The sequence below is a fragment of the Heptranchias perlo genome, chromosome 12, assembly GCF_035084215.1.
Source record: "Heptranchias perlo isolate sHepPer1 chromosome 12, sHepPer1.hap1, whole genome shotgun sequence".
Classification (NCBI taxonomy): Eukaryota; Metazoa; Chordata; class Chondrichthyes; order Hexanchiformes; family Hexanchidae; genus Heptranchias; species Heptranchias perlo.
Genome location: NC_090336.1, coordinates 36,189,151 through 36,210,288, shown reverse-complemented (window position 1 = coordinate 36,210,288; position 21,138 = coordinate 36,189,151). Strand labels below are relative to the sequence as shown.

Here is a 21,138-nt window from a genome sequence, read left to right as displayed (position 1 = left end):
CTCGAGAGGCAGGAAGAAGCACACCTATGGATGGGACTGGTTGGTCTAAAAAAAACCATAGCTGAGGGAAAAAAAGCAAGACCTTTTTTAAAAAAAAAAAATCAGCACTAGTAAAAACTAAAAAGCCTCAAAAAAAAGGAATATGATTGGCACTGGTGAAAAGCAAAGCCTTGGAGATAAAAAAAAAACTCTAAAAAACCAAAGGCATAGGAAAAAGTATGATTAGTGAGAAATGCATTATTAAAAATCAAATGCTGTCAATAAAACAAATATGAGTGGGGTTGGTGAAAGGCAAACAGGGAGCAAAATTCTAAAGTTACAAGTGGCTTGAATGGTTGGTCAAACCAAGAGAATTAAAGTTTAGCAGGGCTGTCAAGGGGTCAGGCCAGTGGCATCAATGCAGTTATGCTAAATTTGGCATTGCACAGCCCAGCCTTCGGGCTACCTGTGCCAATTTATTATTTGACAAGGAAGCTGAAAATTTTTGTGCTAGTGGGATACCCCCATCTAGTGGCCCTCATGAGAACTGAATGATTAAATGAGTTGGGATGTACCTTCCTCTGCTTACCACCCCATCTCCAAAAATATTGTTCCTTATTATCTGACTGCTACTACTGTGTGAAGATTTCAGTCCTAAATGGCAAAGCTATAATTTTAAGATTATGTCCTTGTTCTGGATTCCTCCACCAGAGGAAATAGTTTCTAGTGTCTACTCTCTCGAATAATTAGTCAAAAGCATGTAAATGCAAGCCCCATATTGGAATTTAGGTCATAACCCAAATCAATAGCCGAATGAAGCACCAAGCGTGCTGCACTGTCAGAAGCGTCATCCATCAGATAAGCAGTTAAACAGTTTCCATCTACCTTCCAGTGGACATGAAAGATCCTACGGCGGTAGTCAAAAGAAAGCAGGCAATTTTCCTGCTGTCCTGGACAACATCCCTTGACCAACACCATCAAAAAATAACTGGCCAGTCATTAGTAGTTTGAGAGATACTGCTGTTGTAGAACAGCTGCATTATTTGTTTACTCTGCATGCCTCATGAAGCACTTGAATGTTTTCATGCAACGAGGCCATATATAAATACAAGTCAGGGGAAAAAATTCTTCTTCCCTCAGGTTTTTGCTATCTTTCACAGCCTTCAAAAGCAATGGACTTTTAAATAACCTCCTAAATTTTCCATCTACAACTCAGTCACTTTTAGCTGCTGGACTTCCTCCGACAAGTGAATCTACTCAATACTCTATACTGCAGTTGCTGGTTTTAATTCTTGGCTGTGATGCAAAAGATTCTTCTAATATTAACACCTGAAATCAAAATTACAACATCAAGTGCTCTGAATCATGGCTTAACATGTTAAAACAAAACGAATGGATTTTTTTCCATTCACTGTGACCTAGGTGATCAGTAAGTGCATCATAAGAGTCCATTTGTGGTTTGGAACTTAGTTTAATTTTCCACTGAATTTTCAGGAACCAAACTCCATCCATTTAAGTCATTTTATGTAATTAAGTATATAAAGTTAATCATATTCACACCAAAATTTACATTTACAAATGTACACCAGTTTATTGGACATGACAGTTAAGTGACAGACCACCACAATTTACATTTAAAAAGTACAGAAAATAGAAACACTTCAAGAAACACAAAAAGGTGCAATGTTTCCCTACAATGCACTAGCTTAATATAAAAAAACTGCTCTGAACACAAGCAGTAAACAGTGAACAACTGTTATTTTCTTTAATTCACATAATTAAAAGTATTCTCCAAAAAGCCTATATCTAATACAGCAATGATTGTTTATAATGCTAACCGAATTTTACAGCAAGTGTACAACACTGACTAATATAGCAGCAGTTTTTCCAAGGCAAGTTCATCCATGGTTTCACACCATGGACCTCCGATGCCTACAAAGTGCTCCCAGTACAATGTATAACATGGTTCAAGTACATCCTCCAGATGTACACAACGCAAGTGTAAACCTAAAATCAGGCAGATTTACAAAATTCATGGTGCACGAGTCACTCAATAAAAATGTCCCAATATCTTTGTTAATCAATCTTTGTCCTCTTTATTCAAAAGGCACACTAAAATTGAAAAATAAAAATTAAGACTATGTAGGCAGCAGAAATGCTACAGCCTAACCAAATTTTGCACACAAGAATATTCTCAGTGGGTCCTACAGTTGTGAGATAACTAAACCGGCAACAACTCACAAAAAAAATCCCCAGTTTAAAAAAAAGTATCATCTTGGATGTGACTGAGCTTTCAATATATTGTAAGGCTGACAGAACGGTTGATTTTTTTCCCAATGATCCTTGTACTTCTGTTACTTTGCACTGTAGACCTAGTTGTCATTCGGTCTGTGAACAGCACTCTCTCTTCTGCTGCTGCTTTTGCCATTTGTGCCTTCTTCAGTTCTCTGAAATAATTTTAAAAATTCAATATTTAATGTGGCATCTCAATTCTATAAGTTCTAAGGAAAACAAGGATTACTCAATTTTTTTTTTAAAAACTTCCTTCTTAGACAATAAGGACCATGTGTTCTGACAATGACAGGTACACAATAAAACATCTGACTGCTGAATTAATAGGAGACACAAATGAATTTTGCAATCAGTGATGTAGACAATCATTCCATCCTTCATTACCATGCAAATTCAACTTTCATTTGTTACTATGATTTTCACTATTCATTTAAAATGTATCCATTTTAGCCTAAATTCTCAGTTTCACACCTATACCTCACTTTCTAATATAAAGTATCAGACTGAGTTTAACCAGTGAATAGCTGAGCCATGTAGATTAGGAAAGTCCAACAACATCCTGTTTTTAAAAAAAATGGGGGGGGGGGGGGGGGGCAAGAGAAGAGGAGCAGAAGGCAAGAGGGAGAGAAAAAGAGCAAAGGGAGGGAGGTGAGAGGGAGAAAAAAAAAGTGTGTGGGGGGGGGGGGGGGGGGGGAGAGAGAAAAAGAGCAGGGGAGGAAGTTTTGACTATAGAACTTGTACCCCACCACACCAGCTGAGATAAGCTAACTCAGGCTAACATACAGGTTAGCCATACTTAAGAAAAGACATACTTGCTCTCGAGGCAGTACAAAGAAGGTTCACTTGGTTAATCCCGGGGATGAGGGGGCGGACATATGAGGAGAGGTTGAGTAGATTGGGACTCTACTCACTGGAGTTCAGAAGAATGAGAGGCGATCTTATTGAAACATATAAGATTGTGAAGGGGCTTGATCGGGTGGATGCGGTAAGGATGTTCCCAAGGATGGGTGAAACTAGAACTAGGGGGCATAATCTTAGAATAAGGGGCTGCTCTTTCAAAACTTAGATGAGGAGAAACTTCTTCACTCAGATGGTAGTAGGTCTGTGGAATTTGATGCCCCAGGAAGCTGTGGAAGCTACATCATTAAATAAATTTAAAACAGAAATAGACAGTTTCCTAGAAGTAAAGGGAATTAGGGGTTATGGGGAGCGGGCAGGAAATTGGACATGAATTTAAATTTGAGGTGAGGATCAGATCAGCCATGATCTTATTGAATGGCGGAGCAGGCTCGAGGGGCTGATTGGCCTACTCCTGCTCCTATTTCTTATGTTCTAGGTTGAACCCCATACATTTCTGATCTGCATGGCTCTATTACTCACTGCCTAAACTTCCTGAATCATTGGAGCGCTGGAACTGTATATTTAAATTCTGATTTCTGTGATCAATATATTGATCAGTATTTCCAAAAGATTGAAATAAGGTACTGGTTCCGAAAAAGAACAAAATACATTCCACCTTTATGGTACAAACCACCTTTGTGGTCGCTAGCAGACCAAATAACACATTATTTTAATGCATCTTTAGAAATATTGATCAAAAAATCTACAAAAATCTAGTTTGATAGATTAATAGTAGATATTGTTTAAATTGTCACAATGTCTACACAATTCACTTATTAGTGTCTGCATATGAAGCGAGTTTAAATGTCATGAAGTACAAGTGATCTTAAGTACAGTTGGCTACCGACTGGAAGAAAAACTTACTTTTGCAAAAGTGCATTTTTGAATTTTTCTGCATTCAGTTCTAAACGAAGTTGATCTGCACTCTTCCTTGCAGTTGGAAGCAGCACTGAATGTCTGATTAAAGCACCCGCAGTGGGTCGTTTCTCTGGATCTGGATGGAGCATTAACTTAAAAAAAAAAGGAAATTCATTTTTGACGTTAGCATCCATTTTTCACCAGAGTACAACAACTTAAATGAGCCTCATACTTGAAAACTTAATCTCCTTTCCTCGCAGAAAGCAAATGAGAGACACGTAACATCAAAACAATTTTGCTAGTCAAATATCTTACTTTCAATAAATCCAAAAATTCCTGCGAAAGTGTTTGCGGAATTGTAGGAAGTTTTCCTCGACGAATCTCATGCCATTTTTCCCCATTGGTCGGCAATGGTTCTGCACCAGCAGCAGATATGACAGTGAGTGCAAGAGCAAAAATATCTGCTTTTGGCAAGTGTCTATAATCCTGAAATACAAATACAAAACATTTGAAAAAAATAATTGTAGAGAACAAGACTCAACTGGGGATGGGAGAAGGGTGAAGAGCAAAGATCTGTGCAGCTAGGAATCTCACACAGTGAAGTGAAATTTAAATTAAATTAACTCAATCATGCTGATACAACTCACTAAAACCCACATCCACAGTTCACCATCTTTCTGGGTTGAAGATAAAACACCATAGTAAATGTATCAAATTGATTTAAGACATGACATAGTGGGGAAACCTAGCTCACAAGCAGCATTGGTATAGAAATCAGGGCAAGTATGTGAGTAGCCAATTTTGTATGAAGTATCTTCAAAAACAGAGTTTGGGGGGGTGGGGGGGAACAATTCTGCGTAACATTTTTATTTTGAGACCAGAGATTTTTCTAGTTGTCATGCAAAGTACTCTATAGTTCTTATTTCCTCAACTAAATGGTGGATTATTTGCATACTACAGTAAACTAACTTCTGCTACTACGAAGGGATTACAGCTAAAATCTTCACTTTCGGCATGAAGGGAAAATTTCAGCAAAAAAGTAGGGCTATTAAGTTAACTTGTGCAGCATATTTACAAGGTGGGTTCATACCGATAATCTCACTCACAAATATTGGTATCTACAGGATAACAAATGGCGATATGCAATACGGTTCATCAAGCAAATTAACAAAAAGTTTGTGTTGTGCCATGGCTAACTCAATATATATTCCCCACACATCACCTACACAACTAAAGTGAGAAGTCTATACATATGCAATCAGTTGGCATGGTTCAGCAGTTGGTAATACTGTTCGCAGTCATATTCTACACAAACTTTATTTTGCTTGTAGAAACTGAAGTTTTGGTTGTTTGCCAACATTTAATGCAACTTTATTTGAACTGAATGAAGGGGTAACTTCCTCAAATAGTCCTGACCAAATTTAGAGAGCAAGATATCAGTTGTTCTGAGATCTCAAATGCCAATCACATGGTCCATGTATTGAATTATTATTTTTCTTCAGAGAAAGCTCCCCCCCCCCCCCCAACTCCCACAACCCAGAGGTTTCAGTTTCAGCATAGATCTAAATAAATGCTACAATCAATTTGCAGCAAAATTGCTGGTACAAAGTCACATTTTAGTTATAGACTAGGATTGACAAAACAAAAAAAAAGCATCCTTTTTTGATTTGGTGGGGGGGGGGGGGGAGGGAAATGGGGAAGAGAGGAGACAGGGGGACGGGACACAACGCAAATATACATATTCTACACATCTACTGCAACAATCGTAAACACTATACCTCTTGCAGTACTTCGTTGGCCAAGAACCGACTGTCTCCCTCCTCTACATGAGGAATAGATACACGAGTAACGTGTCCAAGGTCACCTGATTATAAAAGTAAATTTGAAAAAAGTTACACCAAATTTAATAGAATCTTACAACACAGGAGGCCATTCAGCCCATCATGCCTGTTCTGGCTCTTTGAAAGAACTATCCAATTAGCCTCACTCCCCTGCTGTTTCCCCACTGCCCACATTTTTCTTTTCAAGTATATATCCAATTCCCTTTTGAAAGTTGCCACCCTTTCAAGCAATGCATTCCAGATCATAACTCGCCACGTAAAAAAAAACTCATCTTCCCTCTGGTTCTTTTGCCAATCATCTTAAATCTGTGTCCTGTGATCACTGCCCCACCCGCCAGTGGAAACAGTTTCTCCTTATTTATTCTAAACCCCTCAATTTCTCAAAACGTTAATTCTGAAGCAACAGATCCTACCTATTTTGTATACAATATTTGTTGACAATATGCAGTCGTCATCATCCATCTCATCTGCTGCCGAATTAGTGACTAATTTTTTGGATATAAATATATTACCTGAAAATAAAAGGATAAGCAACATTAAAAAATGACTAAAATGCAGACCATGAAGAACAGACTTCCAATTACAACATAACATTTCAGAAGCTGAACAAAATTTTACATTGGGTTTCTGTACAGGTATTTATAACTGCATTCCCAATTCTGTTTCCTCAAAATTCTACATCTATAGAAACTCCATTGTAAAAAATGGTGTAGAGCAGAAGACCTCAAATTTGATCCCTGGTCTATGGTGAGTTATCTGATCTCAGCTGGGGCATCAGGGTGCTACAAATGGCATCGGCACCCTGGGTTGGGTTTGAGGGGGGAGGGGGAAAAGAAATATCAGATAATCACCCTGGCCAACAAGTGACCTCTGCTAGAAGTACATGTGAACATCATTTGAAAACCTTATCCGGCTCAGTTTAGCTACCCTTTCACGGTTAAATAGCCAGCCAATATTCTTTGCCTGGCCTCACATGAAGAATGGTCATTTGAGTAGGATACTGGAGGGCATTCAGTGCCTAGGAACTGTACCCAAGCAGGAGTTGACACTTTGAAAAGTCTGGAATCAACATAGAGAACAATTGTGGGCTCAAATGTCTGAGGCATAACTCAACTGCATATAGCAAAAAGCAGCTTCTGAAACAAATTGTGTAATTACCAGATAACCCTGCCCCACAATTTTCTCCCCTCCTCCAGAGGGCAAAAAATCATGGTAGGTTATTGTTTCACAGGTATTCATCTGCGAGCTGAGACAGGTTTGATAAACTTTTCAACTATGGAGGCATCAACGATAGGGGCATCATAACCCAACCGTATTCTGTCTCCACAAGAGGTCCATACACACACCTTCCAGCAGAGACAACTGTACAGCAATCAGGAGCAGGAACCCTGAAGCTGAATATAATTCCTCCCCCCCCCACCACCACCACTTTCATTGCCCTAGCTAACATGGACTAACTATCAGACGAGCGCAAACCTGAGACCTTTATCTGCATGGTTCAGTACAACACCATATAGTGCAATGCACAAACCACATAACCTGTCTATGCAAAGAACAGCTAAGTGCCTCAAGTAGAGCAAAGAGTCATGTTGATTTATAATAGGGTTTCCTGCATAAGATCTGCATTCTACTTAAATGCTATTCACTTGTAAAATATGGAAATCAGATACCAGTTGAGAGCAACAGCCTTTGCAACTGCGCTTGCTGATCATGCCAAACGTGGTAAAAAAAGCTGATCAATTGCTTAGACTCGGGGTTTACTGATTTCTCTAAAACCAATGTTATAATAGAATTCCTTTTCCAGAGTAAAATATTACAGGTCAATTTAATGCACAGGTTTAAAAGGCAAACAGTTATGCAGCACTAAGTGAATGTATTCAACTGCATTGAGCTGAAACAGAGGGTAGTGAAAATACTCCAGGATATTTGGAATCTTTTGAGACATGAGTTTAAATATGCTCTGTATGGGTGGCTGTGACTGTTTTGGCTGATCACACTGCAGCAATTCCCGTACACACACTTGAGACACAGTGAACATTCACTATCAATCTGTGCCTAAGCTCTCTGGACTTAAGTGGAACATGTTCCTGTGATGAGAGCATGCATTCCATATCAGGCAAAGAGAAATTCTACAGGTATAGATTTCTCAATGGCAACTATTTACAATATATATCAATGACTTGGATGAAGGAACAGAATGTACTGTGGCTAAATTTGCTGATGATACAAAGATAGGTGGAAAAGCAAGTTGCGAGGAGGACACAAAGTGTCTGCAAAGAGATATTGACAGGTTAAGTGAATGGGCAAAAATTTGGCAGATGAAATATAATGAGGGAAAATGTGAAGTCATCCACTTTGGGAGAAAAAATAAACAAGCAAAACAACATTTGAATGGAGAAATACTACAAAATGTTGCGGTACAGAGGGATCTGGGTGTCCTCATACATGAAACACAAAAGTTAACACAGGTGCAGCAGGTAATCCGGAAGGCAAACAGAATATTGGGGGATGGAGTATAAAAGCAGGGAAGTCATGCTACAACTGTACAGGGTGCTGGTGAGATCACTGTACTGCGTACAGTTCTGGTGGCCTTATTTGAGGAAGGACATACTTGCATTGGAGGCAGTTCAGAGAAGGTTCACTAGGTTGATTCCGGGTATGGAAGGGTTGTCTTATGAGGAAAGATTGAACAGGTTGGGTCTATACTCATTGGAGTTTAGAAGAATGAGATATCTTATTGAAACATAAAATTCTGAGGGGACTCGATAGGGCAGATGCCGAGAGAATGTTACCCCTCATGGGGTAATCTAAAACTAGGGGGCATAGTCTCAGAATAAGGGGTCGCCCATTTAAGTCAGAAATGAGGAGGAATTTCTTCTCCCAGAGGGTAGTGAATCTTTGGAATTCTTTACCCCAAACAGCTGTGGAAGCTGAGTCATCGACTTCAAGGCTGAGTTAGACAAAATTTTGATCAGCAAGGGAGTCAAAGGATATGGGGAAAAGGCAGGAAAGTGGAGTTGAGGTGAAAATCAGATCAGCCATGATTTCATTAAATGGCGGAACAGGCTCGAAGGGCCAAATGGCCTTCGCCTGGTCCTATCTCTTATGGTCTTAGGCGGGGGAGTGGAACTAGCTGGACTGCTTGTGCATAAAGCCTGCACGGACTCGATGGGCTGAATAGCCTCCTTCCATGCTGTAACCTGTGTGATTCAGAGATTCAAGCACAGTGATGGATTTCCACACGTATCAGATACCTGGTGCAGCAAAAAAGTTAACTGAAAAATTCTATAAAATTGTACTTTGCCATTTTCCCCTTTAATTATAGGAAAGCAAGTTAAATATAGCTACGAATTGTAATAAAGCATGCATTTATTAAAAAGATTAAAGGATCTATATACTTACTTGGCTTTATATCCATATGTACTAGAGACATAGTGTGAATATACTTTAGACCCCGAGCAACCTGCAATAGCAGGTCCCTTAGCTCTGGCTCATTAAAATACCCTCTCTTCCTGTAATTTTCTGCTACTGCGTCCGATACGCTTCCACCTTTCAAAAGGGAAACAGTACATAAAACATTACTGTTTGGGATGTCCCAATTTAATAGACTAATTATAGTTTAAGCTTCTAAGTTTGCTTACATGTAAGCAGGCACGTTTTCTTCAGAACACACAGTACTAACAGTATAATTGTTAATCTAAGTTAACTTTATAATAGTTATATCGCATTTTAATTCAAAAACTTACCATTACAGTACTCATTTTGTATAAGCATGTGGTCATCTTCTGCCCAAGCTGAATAATAACGAACTACATGGGTGTGCTGACCTAGCACTGCATGTGCATAGACTTCCCTTAAAGCATTCTGTCTATAGAAAAAGAAAAAAACATTAATGAAATCAAAACAGAAAATGCTGGCAATACACAGCATTGCAATCTGCATCAGGAAAGAGAAAAAAAGATAGGTTATGATGTTTCAGGCATTTACCCATCATCAGTCTGAAGACTAAGATAAATAAGCATTTTAGTAAGATTTTAAAAAAGGGGACATTTATGGGACATTATTCGTTTTCTTCATTGTAGCACGAATTCCTCAAAAATCACTGTAGGAACCCAATACCAGAAGGCTTTGAATGAAATGTCTCAACGATCAAAACACTAAGGCACACAGTTCAGGAGCACTACTGAGGAAGGGGCAAAAATTCCCAGAGGCTGGATGCTTCTTTTTCCTGTTTGAGAAGCTGGGTGTCAGAACAAATCTGGGTAAATTTAATTTTTCAGATATATGGGCACAGAGCCACCAGGAATTTCAAACTATATAAACATTTAGAAGCTACTTACTCATCAACTGAACCTGCCAATGGTTTCTTTGAGCGCTTTATTGCATAAATACAACCATCGAGTCTCTTCACACACTTAAAAACTGAACCAAACTCTCCAGATCCAATCTTCTCCAATTCATGGAACTCTGTTGTATATCGTGACTTCATGTTACTTTCAGTGATTGGAATTCTCTATTTAATAAAAAGTATGGAATAAAACCAAGTGTAAATTTAAGTAACTTCAAAAATATTGTATTATTCTAAGTAGCAAATATGAGCAATAGTCAGGCTAAACTATCAACTGGATTTGTTGTTGTTTATGGTATGAAGTCAGGTGAACATATAAAAATTGTCAAAGTGCCTTTCTTTCCTTGTACAGTTGATTTTCGATGTGGCATTAAATCAAATCCAATCTTGACTTAAATTTAGATAGAGCACATTTAAAAAATTCTAAATCTATATTCGTCATTTTTTCTGATGCCAACATAGAAACTTTATTGGTTCACAATTGTTTGTGATTAAGATTCATTTCCAGAGAGCAATTTCAGCATTAAGATTTATGGTTTTAATTTGTCAAAAACAACTTATATTTATTCAACTCAAATGTAAGACACTTCAGTAATAAAGGCAAAGTTATATGTATATTTTGGAGAGTCACTTGACATTCTATGATCGAATATCATAATATAAAGGATTAGGCATAGCACTGGAGCTTGGCTCATAACTCAAACAGGCATCACAAACAGAACACAAGTCTTCCAGCGCTCAATCTAATTTTTCCTCCCCAAAATTGCAAAGACATTCTCTTAAGGGCATTCTTAAAAAAGAACACTGTCTTCACCAAACTTTCATTAGAAATTGTAACTGGGACACACCACACATGGCAAAAGTGAAGTATGGCTCTTCCCTGCATCCAAAAAGGTTTGTCAGACATGCTTTAGTGAAGTTAGAGCCCCTTTAAATATCAACCCAAGATTATTTATTGGTTGTGTTGCTCTGTTCACTGTGTATACTTTCCATGAAGATCTTGTGTGCAGTTCTTGCAAATATCTGCATTGAAGGTACAATTCCTTCCCTGATTTATCTTACTCTTTGATTACAGCTTGCAAGCAGCTGACCAATCAGATTTACAATTTGCTTTCAGTCTGCTGTTATGAAGTATTTTTATGTCACTTGGATCACAGGAAAGCGATATCCATGTAAAAACTGGGTCTAAAGATATGGGAGCAATCATAAGATAAATCGCCACGGACTCCACCCTGATGCAAACTAAATAATTCAATAGTGCTTTTTCTGTTCTATTTTTCTAACTGTTCAGCATCAACACTTAAGCTACATTCTGGCTCGAGTAATGTGATTGAACTTCAATATACCAATTTTCTTCTCGAGTTGTATCATTTGCACGCTGGATAATATATTTAACAAAGATTTTGCTGTTACCTTTGCTGGCCGAATGCTTTCATCATCAAGCTCCCCATCACTTCCGTCCATCATCTCTCTGCATGGAAACCTAAACAATTAGATTACAACACCAAGAAGCATCCAGAAATTTATATTACATAAACATGATTACCATAAGCAAGGGTCAATTACATATTATAGCAACTTTGGAACAATGAGTTTATTTTGTTAAAAAAAATGTTAAAATAAAGTGGCCTAGGATAGAATTTTCCCTTTTACAGACCACTAAAAAGTGCTGCAGAATGTGTATTGGCCCTGCGCAAAAATGAAGTTGCATTTCCCCATCCCTCATATCAATAGTTCACAGGCACTTAACGCTGGCCAGGTTATCCTCACATTTAATCCACATCAAGACTGCTTACTTCCACCTACACCTGTATTCCTTCCTCACCCTATCTAGCTTGTCACCTCTAGTCTCAATTTCTCCAACATCGCCCTCCATCCAAAAACTCACTCACTTGAATCTCCATAACCTGTCCTGCACAACTATTACCCTCAACCTTGCTGGCTCCCTGGCCCCAAAGTATTGAATTTCAAATCTTCATTCTCAGGTGCTTTAGTGCTTCATTTCCCCAATGTTTGCAACCACCTCCAGTCTTGCATCTGCTCCCACACCTTTTGGTCATTTTGACTCCCTCCCTTCATTTCACCACTAGTGCAAACATCCTTAACCAGTTTGGTCCCATTGTCTGCGGCTGTTTTCCTAAACCACTCCACCTCTTTTACCAGAGATGAAAGCCCATTTTTTAATCCAATTTTTGCCAACTCTCACACCGTGCCTTGGCATCCATTACTTTTCAGGTTTGCCTCTCTAAAGCACGTTGGGATGTTTTTCTATGTTTAAGACTCTACGTAAATATGCTATTGCATCATATAAATGGAATAAATTTCGTATTTCATGTACAAAAGGCAACTATTTTCTACATGGGGTTATTGATCACACTCAAATTTACAACAGTCTTTGTGACCCAAAACATTCTTGACTACTTTTGTACTGATAGTGGTTAATTATGCAGGGGTATGGCTCAACAAGGATGAAGCATTCAGTACCTCACCCAAGTAACCATTCTTCATGTGAGCCCAGTGAATGTGATGTGGGGACTGAAAAAACAAAGAGCAACACATCCCATTCCAATCCTGTATTCACCTGCAATACAAACTTCCAGCATGGATCACTAGAAACAGAACTGCTGCCAGCCACTGAGCAGCACCACACAAGCCATTACCTTCAGGGGTAACAGGAGAAAAATCAGAAAATCTCCAAAAAAAAAAACTGCCAGTGATTTTCACAAGGGCAATGAATGGAATGGTCAACAGTGTCAAAAGCAATGAGACACAAGCCTCAGTTGCATAGCACATTGTGACTTTACAAAGTGCAGTCCTGTGCTGCAAGTGGGTAGGAAATTAGGGGGTGGGGGAGGGAGAACATTTCAAACAAATAGTAGTGGAAACATGATTGCAAGACAGTGGTGTGTGTTCCAAGACCTGAGGAATAAGGGATGGGCAGTATGAAGAAAATAGGCATATTTGCACTACTGAACTGACTTGACCAAGCCTCCCTGCTCCACTATCTTCATAATCCTTGATGTGGAGATGCCGGTGATGGACTGGGGTTGAAAATTGTTCACAATTCATAATCCTTAGCTGCTTGCCACATCACAGCTACTCACAATCCCCCACTAACAGGCCTAACCTCCCCATTTTCCCTGACTCAGCACCGGTCCTCTGCCCCGCGCTCCAATAGCCTGACTCTAACCATAGATTGTTCGAAGAGCTGCTTGCTAATGCTGGCAATTAATCTCATTTGTTAATTTGCAAAATAAACGTCCCATCATGACAGCGAGATTGGGTAAAGTTACATATGCACGCATGATGCTGAAAATACCTTTACATCAACACAGGTGGCAGGAAGTGTAAATAAAGCTGTTAAAGTATACAGGATTCTCGGCTTTATAAATAGAGGGATAGAGTACAATAGTAAGGAAGAGATGGTAAACCTTTATAAATCACTGGTTAGACCTCAGCTATTGTGTCCAATTCTGAACACCATACTTTATAAAGGATATCAAGGACTTGGAGAGTGTGCATTGGAGATTTATCAGAATGGTACCAGAGATGAGGGAATTCAATTATGTGGAGAGACTAGAGGAACTGGGATTGTTGTGCTTAGGACAAAAAGGTGGTTAAGGGGCGATTTATAAGACGCATTCAAAATTATGAGGGGTTTTGAGAGTAGATAGGGAGAAACCGTTTCCACTAGCAGGAGGGCACAGATTTAAGATAATTCGCAAAAAAACCAGGGGGAGATGAGATTTTTAAAAAAAAAACTCAGCGAGTCATGTCCTGGAATGCCTTGCCTAAAGGGTGGTGGAAGCAGATTCAATAGTAACTTTCAGTGGGGAAGTGGATATATATACTTGGAAAAATTTGCAGGGCTACAGGGAAAGAGCATGAGTGTGGGACTAATTGGATAGCTCTTTCGAAGAACCAGCACAAACATGATGGGCCGATTGGCCTCCTCCTATGCTGTATGATTATATGACTTGACCATTGCCACAGCAATTCTAACTAGATTACAGCAAAGTTAAATTGATTTATTTAAAAAGGGAAAGCCTAACTATTTTTATTACAATTGGAGACAGCATGAAAAAAATCAGCAAGAGAAATACAGAATTAACAATGAGAAAGTGTTAAAAGTCCAGAGAGAAAAAAAAATCAGAGAAAGAAGAGAAAATGGAAAAGAATTGGAGTGGGGCACAAGCAGAGTCAGGTGCAGAACAAGACTTTAAAAGAAAAATCTATGTGCATGAACAACATCACAAGAGGTTAATTATTTTGAGTGCACCAAAAAATGTACTTTAAAGTCCATTTAGTAAATACAAAATGCCACTTAATATGTCAAAGAGCTGTCAAACACAAAGCAGAACAGACACTGTTGAACTGGCCATGTCAATTTGTCTTATTTTTACATCCTATACATCTAAAACAGCTGTTAACAGTTTCATAAGAGATAACATTAGTCACTCAAATACTGTTTGAATTACTCTGAACAGAAGGTCATGGCAGGCAAATTTGTTTCCAAATCTTGAGTGTTTCAACTGTGCAAAATTTGGAAGTTTAAGTTGTAAATTTGCCAAAATCATATTGAATCAATAACTGGAAAATGGCTCAATATGTACCCATCCCAATATGTCCTTTTCCTCCTTCGGCACTGCATAGATGAAGAGTGGAAGTACATGGAGTCTGGAGTAAAAGGGTTAATGTTGACGTGTGGGGGTTTATTCCTGTTGTAATCGCATGGCATTCTCTCTGACTGCTCAACATTCCTGAAAAGAGCCCCTCCCCGACGTCTTACTGAGCTAGAGCTCAGGCAACTCGAGACTCCTGCCTTGGACAGCAAACTCTGAAAACACAAAAGTAGCATCTTTAATTTAACTGGTCAGCAATTAATTATATAAACCATGTTCAAAATATTAAAACTTGCAAAATGTCAGTTGATAGCTCTGACTTGAAGTGAGTGTGCTATGGGTTCAAGCCACAGTAAAGACTTCGGAGATGTTAAATCGAAAGCCAATGTAAATAATCCCATAGCCCGCCCTATTCGAACAGGGAGTTCTTGTGGTATCCTGGCTAATGTTTTGCCCTAAATCAATACCAAAACATAAATTATCTGGTCGTTTATTTACTGCATATGGGACCTTATGATACGGAAACTGGCTGCCACTTGTGCTTACATAAGTGCTAGCAGTTCAAAAGGAATTCCACTGGCTTTGGGACATCGTGAGGCGAAATATAAATGCAAATTCTTTAAATTACGTAAATTTGTAATACAACCGCAATCTCTTTCAATTAAAAAAAACTATTTCCATTCCAATGTTAACAGAATTTATACACACTATGCCGTGAAATGCAACGTGCAGTAAAATATTAAAGCAAACTGTACTCAGTCATTGGCACCATCTGATGCCGCAACAGTATGTACAAACATTAGCACGTGATATGCAAAAGTTCAGCAAGCGGTTAGACAGTTGGTCAATGAGTCAAGCAAACGTAACTAGACTGTCTGACCGATTTCTGTAATGCTATTCCACCCCGCCCTTCCAATAAAAAAATCCCAAGAACAGTCAAAATACAAGGGGAACCGATTACCGACGCATGACGCATAATAAAAAAAAATCACAAAATAGACGAACAAATTGTATAATGTCAAAGATGTTCTTTACCATAATCACACACTGGCTCTCAAGCGTATTCAGATAGTTTATAATGGTGCAAGCGCAAGACTGAATACAGACAGCACCGCTAATTACACTGTCGAAGCAGCAAGTCAATGCAGAACACGTGGAACAGAACGATGTTAAAAACAGGGCGACAAGTCCGCACACGTGCATCGTCTGATCCACGAGTGTGTGTAATGTGTCGGGGTTGGGAGAAAAGAGCAAAATGGTTTCAATGGTGGAATATGTAAAACTAAAAAATGAATGCACCACAGAATGAGTTTTGTTCAGCAAGATTCTGAGGCACTTTCAGTCCAAATTTGATGTTACACCCGTAAATGTTAATCGGTCTCTTTTTACAGATGCTGACTGAATTACTGTATATTTCCAACATTTAAGTTTGTTACAAATGTGATCGCCTCGCCCACAAGTCATTTTGGAGTTGCAGCTACTTATAAAAATTAAAACCGTTCATGCCTTGTGGTTTGTCTCAGTTCGGGGTTATAAAAGTACCGATTTCACAGGCATCCTAATTGCAAAAGCTATGCGATCTGGGATTAGCAACTACCCGACCCCAAAAACCGTAAATTGCAGGTACGAGCCTATTAAAATTCCATGTTTTTAGTCACTTCAGAAGATGGAATATCATAATAGATCACAACTAAACTCGACTACAGAATTGACACAGAAGCATAGGGAATAGAGTTAAGTATACTAGATAATGCAATTGTTAATCATAAATATCTTTTGTCAGTTTAAAAAAAAGTCAAACTTCTCCAGCATCTCTTGGGATCTGGAAAACTTTCCTCTTCAATGGCCCAGATAAAACAACATTCGTATTTATAAATCATGTTTTCCCCATTGATCTTTGCCATAGCATACAGGAAACTCCTTAAAAGATCAAATATTCTTTAGGATTTTAACAGGGATTGCTGGCAGGCATTTTACGATTTAAGGACATTAAAGAGCATAGATTGACTTTGGCTTTGTTCGATTTTAAAAAATACACAACCGTAACAGGCCAATTTCAATGTGCGGCCACAGAAAGACAATTTTTGAAATTTAAACTGACACTAATAGACTAAAACATAGCATAGCTTAAATCTGGATGCATAACTACATAAATTCATGACCACTATATTCAGAGGGATCTGGAAATACTCAAGTACTTCACACCAAAAAAAAAATCTCCAAAACAGTGCCATCCATCTATAAACCAATGAAGCTCCAGCAATATTCCCCCATATTAAAATCTACCTACTGTACACACTTAATTTAAATCAAAGCGGAGACATACCTTCTTAATATAAAGAGACTAGCTTCTAGAAGTAGAACTAAAACTTTTGTATTTGCATTCATCACCACATCCCAACATTTTCTCCCCTCACACTTGACTATGGAGCCAGATACTAGCGCCAGTCCTCCAATCTTACTCAAGTTATGACTCCTTCATATGCAAGTGCAGACAGCGACTACTGGCAGGTTATTTGACTACAAGGGGACTCAGTTAAACCCAATCCAATCCGCACCTGGAATCTAAACACACCACTCCCGAAATTATTGGATAGTCATCAGAAGCTTGAACCCTAGGTCATTTTCTCCTTCTACTCCCAGGGTGCTATCAATTGTACCATCCACAATTGCCCTGGCCAAGATCAGCTAACTCAGTACTGAATTGACATCAAACTTGGGACATTCCTCAGCACTTGATGGCATCTCATAAATCTTCAGCTGGTGAGTACATCATTTTATAGAAATGTAATTAATTCAATTATTCCAATTTTGAAATGGGAGCAAATAAGTACCAATTTAGCTACCTAATTTGCTTTTCTTTAAAAATATGCATTTTACCCTGTGATCTGGCAACAAATATGGAACATGGGCTTTCAGAAATGCTGCAATATCTCCAAACAATGAAGTCACCCAATGGGTGGAAAACCTACAAAAAAAGCCCTTCTTCTGCCTTCTGTGTTACTGAATGTCCAGCAGCAATACAACACACCCCTCCAGATCATTCCTAAAATATCCTACTTCGTCAAGGTCAATAACTTGCTGTATGAAGCAATCCAGTGACCAAATCCTAAATGTACCATAAAACCACCAGCATATAGCATAATCACTCCAGAAGCATAAATTCTTATTCAAGATTTAACGGTCCCTATAAGGCATCGATTTTCCATTTTCTTTAGATCTCAACATAAATATTTGCAGCTAGAACAGTAGACAGAAGACGCTGCTGTAGTAGTAGCTGGCAGGTGAAGGTAGCTTTCATTGACCTGATGGGGACAAGCATTTATTTAACACCTAGTCCCCATTAACTAACGGAACTTTTTATGTTGCTGTTAGAGCACCATTATCAATGCTGCCTGTTGATGACCCAACAGGAATGGAAATCATATCTCACTGGCTTTGGCTCTCGAAGCCCAGACAACTTGGTCCTCTTTGCTCTTATATATGTTTTACTATCCGGTTTGCCAGAGGATATATGCAAGTTAATGGAAATATAGGTTAAAACTTTACATATAGTTCCACACAGCCCACAAAAACAAAAGCTCTGATACTATGGTGGTCCGCTGCTATTACTTTAGTTTGTTAACGGCAACCGGTCAGTCAAAAAAGCTAGAAAGAGACCCAAAACTTCGGTCTGGGTGCCACATGGGGGTTTATCATCTTCCTCATAGCAACACTCTCACAGCACACTGAGTGCCGTGCCACCTCAGCATTTAGATCAAGCAATTTATGTTGTGTAAGAAAAAAAAATCTACGGGCAAATATCAAACTTTCTTCAACAAAGGCGTAAGTCTACTAAAGGATTGCCAGGAGGGCATTTTAAAACACTGATCCTCGACTTGAGCAATAGACTCATCTGCTAATAAATCAAACACAAACTTTAATAATGGAATATCCCGTTTCACATCAGCACCTGGGCAACCAGAAGGAACATTGTCAAAACTGGTTAAAAGCAAAAGAGGGCTATTAAAAACCCTTGCAACGCGGGAAGGTATTTGCCCTGGAAACATAAACCCTCGCAGCTGATGAAAGGCTGCAGGCGGTGCGCTCTCACCTTGGGGGTGTGGGGTGTGTCGAAGAGCCGCAGCTTCCTCAGCGTTTTGTGCGGTGGGGTATCGGGGCAATCGGGGATGGGGGAGCTGCACTCGTCCCGGTCGGCGCCCCCTCGGATCGGGGAGCTGCATTCTTCGCGATCGCCGCTCTCCCGCATCGGGGAGCTGGAGGATTCCTCCAGGTCGCGGCGGTCCCGATAATCCCGGCGGGGCTTGAGGGGGGAGGGGCTGCTCACGAACCCGTCCTCCCAGCTCAGATTCTCCAACTCCTCGTCCTCGGCGCGCTGGCCGTACTTGCGCTCGGGGTCCGGGGACTCCTGGAAGGCCGAATCCTCCGTGCTGTTGCCGCCGTCTTCCTCCTCCTCCTCGTCGCTGCCCGCGAAGGTAAGCTTCTGCACCGGGGAAGCCGGAGTCGGACCGGGACCGGGGCTGGTGCGGGGCTTCGGACACACTCGGCGGAAACTCATGGCGAGTAGAGAGAGAGAGAAAAAAAAACCGACTCGAGTTTAAACGGGTGCGGGTGGGGGTGAAAGCCAAGCCACCGACCCAAACCCCGTGTTAATTCACCGCACCGGAGCCGCCGAGAAGGGTCCGAGACTGAGGAGAAGAAGAAAAGTCCCGGCCGAACACTATGGAACACACTCCCGCTTGTAGACCGATTCCGCCGCCTTCGCGGCCCTCTGCCCGCTGGCTCTTAATCTGACCAGACCCGACCCGACCCACACGTCCCCGTCCGTTCCGTTTTGTTTTGTTTGTTATTCCGCTTCCACTCCCAATCGCTTTCGGTTATTCCACTCACGCCGTTCCCAGTCGCTCGCTCTCGCTCCGCCCGCGCGCGCGCACTCACTCACTCACTCACACGGCTCCTTTCCCGCGACCGTTAGTCACGCGACCATCTTCGACCAATAGCGCCCGGCCTCCTAGTTTTCAAAAACACCCCATCACATGACCCTGCGGCTGCCCAGCTGCGTGCGCCGTCTCGACCATTGCGTCATTTTCGCGCCAAACTCTCCTGACCTTATTCAACCTTCCCTCCTCCCTCCCTGTTGGGTGTTACATTGCTTGTTGCAGATCTTCACTTCTCCGGATCACAACGGATTCTGAAACATTTTCTAAAAAAAAAAGCCTTCTCTGCATTAACAATCAGTATTTTTTTTTATTAAGTCAAATCGGCTTATATAGTCTTTGCTTTTACACGTTTCATTTTAAAGCAGCCCCACTGAATAGGACATTTAATTGGATTAAACATGTTAATCCTAATCAACCGCTATTTGACAAGGTTTACCGACTGCATATTGTTTCAAAGTTAATCAAATATCGGTTTGAATGTGATTTCACATTCCCATTTCTATCCTGTCCGGATCCCCATCAACACACTGTTAGTACTAAATTGCAGTTTTGCAAAGAAACCGTCTTTATTTCCAAACAAAAACTCAAGTGATGTTGAATCCTGGGTGTGGCTGTGTAACGTCTCGCCAAACATTAAATCAAAACAAATGTTAACATCATCGTGCAGCTGAATCCCAGCGGGATAAAATAAACTTTTGACGACATCTCAACGTTAAAAAAACCCAACTGAAAGATATCTTATTTAAATAAAATCTACAGCAAAGAAGCAGGCCGTTGGTCTATGTCAGTGTTTATAATCCACACGAGCCTCCTCCCACTCTAATTACCTCTTCACATCCTGCCCGATCCTTGTATTCCCTTCTCTCTCATCAAGCCTCCCTTAAATGCATCATTGCTATCTGTTTCAGCTATTCCATATGGCAGCAGTTCCACATTCTCACTACTCCCCCTGTAAAGAAATTCCCCCCTAAATTATTTTTTGACCAGTTAGTGGCTATCTTATATTTTTGCCCTGTTGTTCTGGACCCACCACAAATGGAGACAGTTTCTCCATGTCCACCCGATCTGACCCCTTCATAATTTTAGACTTCTCTTTCCAGAGCCTGCTCACTCCCAATAGTTTCATCCTCCTAATTCTGGTAACAGCCTTGTAAATCTTTCCTGCATTTTCTCCAGTGCTTCAATGTCGTTTTTGTAATATGGAGACCAGAACGGCACACACTACTTCAAGTGTGATCTAGCTGGGGTACTATATAAATTTAAAATGATCTCCCTGCTTTTGTATTCTATTCCTCTAAAAATGAACCCCAGTACGTTGTTCACATTCTTTATTCCCTTATCAACCTGTGTTGCTACTT

The 21,138-nt window shown here is 40.0% G+C and overlaps 1 protein-coding gene and 1 long non-coding RNA gene across 3 annotated transcripts in view; one reads left to right on the top strand and one right to left on the bottom strand.

The window, feature by feature from the left end:
• Nucleotides 1-1,484: 1,484 nt before the first annotated feature.
• On the bottom strand, nucleotides 1,485-19,805 carry wee1 (WEE1 G2 checkpoint kinase). Of its 2 annotated transcripts, none has more exons than XM_067993974.1 (11): nucleotides 18,934-19,805; nucleotides 14,832-15,055; nucleotides 11,632-11,701; nucleotides 10,211-10,383; nucleotides 9,617-9,738; nucleotides 9,273-9,419; nucleotides 6,284-6,382; nucleotides 5,808-5,893; nucleotides 4,345-4,515; nucleotides 4,036-4,181; nucleotides 1,485-2,426 (listed from the first exon to the last, which is right to left on the bottom strand). In XM_067993974.1, exons 1-11 carry the CDS (start codon nucleotides 19,396-19,398, stop codon nucleotides 2,273-2,275), a joined length of 1,857 nt encoding a protein of 618 aa, XP_067850075.1. In that variant the 5' UTR covers nucleotides 19,399-19,805; the 3' UTR covers nucleotides 1,485-2,272. The 2 variants fall into 2 exon arrangements, with proteins under 2 accessions (XP_067850075.1, XP_067850076.1); XM_067993975.1 differs by having other exon boundaries at nucleotides 11,632-11,689; nucleotides 18,934-19,804.
• LOC137327963 (uncharacterized) overlaps nucleotides 19,017-21,138 on the top strand; it is a 60,890-nt gene continuing 58,768 nt past the window's right edge. Inside the window, exon 1 of the long non-coding RNA XR_010964576.1 lies at nucleotides 19,017-19,315. This is a non-coding gene — a long non-coding RNA (uncharacterized lncRNA). The remainder of the gene's footprint in view (nucleotides 19,316-21,138) is intronic.